The following is a 4,096-nucleotide window of genomic DNA, read 5'->3' as shown; positions in this document are numbered from 1 at the left end:
TCCTTTCAAACTTTATCTGGAATGTCACCGTTTCTGTCACTGCAACTTCCCGATCAGGCCAACGAACACACACACACACACACACACACACACACACACACACACACACACACTCTCTCACTCACACACACACACACACTCACTCTCACTCACACACACACACACTCACTCTCACTCTCACTCACACACACACACACAGTGTCAGACTGTCACTCGATGCTCTCTGTCCTCCGTAGGTGTGTGAACAGCAGATGGGATCGGCCTAAAGCAGACGTCCTGCCGAATGAGTCCCGTGTGTCCCGTGGCTCCGTCTCATCTCCCACAGATGCGTCTGGAGCTCCGCAGGGCGGCGTGGAGATGGCAGCGGCGATGGCGGCCAAAATCAACGCCATGCTGATGGCCAAAGGCAAACTGAAACCACTGCAGCCGCTGCCCAGTAAAGTACTGACCGTCCCGCAGCCATGTGTCCCATGATGCCCTGATGTCGCTCCGTGAGCTCACGCGTGTTTGTGTGTTTGCAGGCGCCGCCAGCTCTTCCTGTCGCCGCTGAGGAGCTCATCGTGGCTGAAGTCGACATAAACGACGTGCACATGGAGTGCAGGGATCTCCTGACCAAAGGCAAAACTCAGGACAAGGTTTGTGACGACACACACGTGACACTGGCGTGTCTGTGTGCACACGCATGTTGACTCTCTGCTGTCTGTGCTGTAGATCGGGCAGCTGAGCGGTGCAGTGGTGTCCACTAAAGGCCTGTACATGAGTGACACCGACAGGAGCGGCAGCGCAGGCGTGTGAGTATCAGTCCGGTGACGTGTGTTCCCGCACGTGTGTCTGTGTGTGTTCCCGCACGTGTGTCTGTGTGTGTTCCCGCACGTGTGTCTGTGTGTGTTCCCGCACGTGTGTCTGTGTGTGTTCCCGCACGTGTGTCTGTGTGTGTTCCCGCACGTGTGTCTGTGTGTGTTCCCGCACGTGTGTCTGTGTGTGTTCCCGCTGTGTGTTCCCGCACGTGTGTGTGGGTGTGCCCGCACGTGTGTGTGTGTGTGTGTTCCCGCACGTGTGTGTGTTCTCGCACGTGTGTCTGTGTGTGTGTTCCCGCACGTGTGTCTGTGTGTGTGTGTGTGTGTGTGTGAGTGAGAGTGTGTTCCCACACGCGTGTGTCGTCTGCTCTCTAACGCTCTGTCTCTGTGTGTTCAGGGCGAGACCGCTGTATTTGCATGTGCAGGGCCGCCGTCAGGAGCAGGTCAACAGTAAGTGCTGGAGTTCAGTCTCCGCTGCAGTCTTGCGGAGACAGATTTGGTGCCCCTCGCATCGCAGTCAATTCCACCACCGATCATTCACACAGAAACTGCATAGCTTTGACTTAAAACAAATGACATAAAACTAATTACATATGAAATAAATAAGACAATAAACTGACATTAACTCAGCTAGCTATTTAAATTAGAGAACCAATTTTTGGATTTATCGTCCAAAGGCAGCTACAATACTAACATTTAAATCTTAATTTCTTCATTTCAGACATTCTTAAATTTATGGGTTGCACTGATCTTAACTTTTCATATCAGAATCCTATACTGATTTTTAATGTATTTTATTCAAGCAAAAGACAAGAAAGAATAGTAGTTAGTTGCTTTATTTGCCTATATTTTGATCTAAATTAGACTGTATAATTTCAAAACTTGAAGGAAAAACAGAATGGTCTGACTTTATCTTTGTGAAATTAGGCTACACAAAACATAGCAAACAGCAGATGGGCTGAATGAAAATGCAAATTCACTCTCTGCCAGCAGGTGGCGCTTAAGGAACAGCAGTGCTGCATTGTTAGCTTGATTACCGCTGTAAACACTAAATGCATTCCAGAGGCAAGATGAAAGGAAAATGCCATCGAAACTGTTTCTTAAGACAGTCAGTTCCCCTCAGAGATACATTCATACTTCACGCATTGTGAACCGTGAGCTTGCTCTGGCTGCTAATGTATTTTCTGCTCTTTGCGTCTCTGGCCTCTGAACGCTGCTTACAGTTTCTGAAATAAATCAAAAAACCGTCCGGTTCCGATTTATGGCCGATAGTCAATCGGTGCATCTCTGCTCAAATGTTAAACTGCTTTTATTTTGGTAGTTTGCCAGCAAATAAATAAATGCGCTGCATGTTTCAGAGTGTCATGGGCTGCACTCGAACACATTTCCGCTTCACTCTGAAAACTGCAGCACAAATCGCAACCTTCGCGATATGACTTTGGCATTAAGCCATAATGCGATATTGATTATATTTCGATATATAGTGCACTCCTAATTAAAATAATATTATTATAAACATTTTTTTTAAAAAGTAACTCATTTGGGTGACCCTAGCATTTGCCTATTTCTCCTATGCAACGGGCCGGCCCTGCGTAACATTAGTGCAGTTAGCACCCACTTTACAAACAATATTTATACATTAACTAATGCTCTGTGAAAAACAACAACTAGGTTTCACAGTTTTCCCTCAGTGGCCATCCATCACAGGGCTGAATAAGGACAGAAAACAAAAACAAAGACAATTAGTGCATCAAAAATTGCGTACTGTTTGTAGATACTACATTTGAATTTGTCCGTTGAGTAGTATGAATAAAATTCAGACATACTGTCATGTGACTGGCCAGAGTCAGTTACTATGAATTGCTATGAATTGGGAAATACTACTCGGCTCACACACTGTTTTTCACCTACTATTAGGCAGACTCCTGCTGATCACTGTAAATGCAACAAAACCTCAGTCCAAACATGCATTAAAATAGCCTTTCAAACCAATTTCAAATGTTTTATTGAAAGTATAATCTATTAAATGCAATTAATCTTCCCAAAGTTTTTATTCAGATAACTACAGGTGTACCTACAGATCATTTTCTCACTGAGCGGTAAACTTTGAGACTGAAACTTACAATAATACAACAGAATACAGGCACACACAGGCACACACACACACACACACACAGGCACACACACACACACAGGCACACACACACACACAGGCACACACAGACACACAGACACACTCACACACACACTAACACACACATGCCCCGCTGTAGTTTAGATCACATTCACCCTGCAGCGCGTCTGCTTTCAGATGGCGACACGCATGCCGCTCCGCCCGATCTTTACCCAGAAGCCCCAGCGCTAGGCGTCAGGCTGTCAGCTTTGATGACGTGTTTGGAGGCGGAGTGAATGACTGTGGCGTCTTGTTGGTTGCAGAGTTTTGTGCACACTAAGATATTTGTAGGCCTGGAGCAGTTGCAGCCGTCCTTTAACGTGAGAGAGTGTGTGGAGGGGCCGTCTGGCTCGTACCTGCAGCACATTCAGTCTGAGACCGGCGCTCGTGTGTTCCTCCGAGGCAGAGGCTCCGGATACATCGAGCAGGCGTCACGCCGCGAGTCCTTCGAGCCGCTCTATCTGTACATCAGGTAACGCTCCGCCGCTCCTCACGCTTCTGTGATCACACGTGTGTTTCTGACGGAGTGTGTGTCTTACAGCCATCCGAACGCCATCGGACTGGACGCGGCCAAGAAGCTGTGCGAGAATCTCCTGGACACGGTGAGTGTGTGTGTGTGTGTGAGAGTGTGCGTGTGTGTGAGAGAGTGTGTTCTGCATTGAGCGTTGTGTGTGTGTGATCAGTCTGTTGTTGTTGTTCAGGTGCGGGCGGATCACGCGAGGATCATGTCGTCGTATCCCTCCACTGCTTCTGCTCCAGGTGTGTTTTCTCTCCTGCTTTGACCTGATGCTCGTGTTCTGAACTGAATCACCATGTTTACACACACTTAAGGAAACGGTTGCAGAAGGACTTCATGTTTTAAAGATCACAGCGAGCAGCTTTTTGCTGTGCATGTAAACAACCGCAGCAGATGATGTCTGCAACATGATGTTTCTGAAACAGTTTAGCTCGACTGACACACAGCTATTGAGATTTATTTGGCTGTATAATATACTGACGCACATCAGATTTTCTCCCAGCTGTTTGTTCACATTAGACGTCTGTTATAACGCTAGTGGCTGAAGACACTCTGTTAAATGTTTTTGTTCTTGAAGTGTCTTTCGAGTGTGTGTGTGTGTGTGTGTGT

At 47.1% G+C, this 4,096-nt stretch overlaps 2 protein-coding genes across 2 annotated transcripts in view; both read left to right on the top strand.

Annotated features, from left to right (window-relative positions):
- The window catches only part of LOC107727397 (UPF0469 protein KIAA0907 homolog), a 3,920-nt gene extending 1,887 nt beyond the window's left edge, over positions 1–2,033 (top strand). Inside the window, exons 2-5 of the mRNA XM_016537258.1 lie at positions 237–441; positions 522–635; positions 712–791; positions 1,195–2,033. Coding sequence (XP_016392744.1) covers positions 237–441; positions 522–635; positions 712–791; positions 1,195–1,378 — 583 coding nt within the window. The 3' untranslated portion in view covers positions 1,379–2,033. The remainder of the gene's footprint in view (positions 1–236; positions 442–521; positions 636–711; positions 792–1,194) is intronic.
- A 961-nt stretch (positions 2,034–2,994) lies between these two features.
- LOC107727398 (UPF0469 protein KIAA0907-like) lies at positions 2,995–3,987 on the top strand. The gene is made up of 3 exons (XM_016537259.1): positions 2,995–3,442; positions 3,512–3,572; positions 3,672–3,987. Exons 1-3 carry the CDS (start codon positions 3,207–3,209, stop codon positions 3,750–3,752), a joined length of 378 nt encoding a protein of 125 aa, XP_016392745.1. The 5' UTR covers positions 2,995–3,206; the 3' UTR covers positions 3,753–3,987.
- The last annotated feature ends 109 nt before the right edge of the window (positions 3,988–4,096 follow it).

Source organism: Sinocyclocheilus rhinocerous, unplaced genomic scaffold (assembly GCF_001515625.1).
Source record: "Sinocyclocheilus rhinocerous isolate Xijiao unplaced genomic scaffold, SAMN03320098_v1.1 scaffold4111, whole genome shotgun sequence".
Taxonomy (NCBI): domain Eukaryota; kingdom Metazoa; phylum Chordata; class Actinopteri; order Cypriniformes; family Cyprinidae; genus Sinocyclocheilus; species Sinocyclocheilus rhinocerous.
The sequence above is the reverse complement of the archived record's forward strand: the minus strand, read 5'-3'. Positions and strand labels throughout refer to the sequence as shown.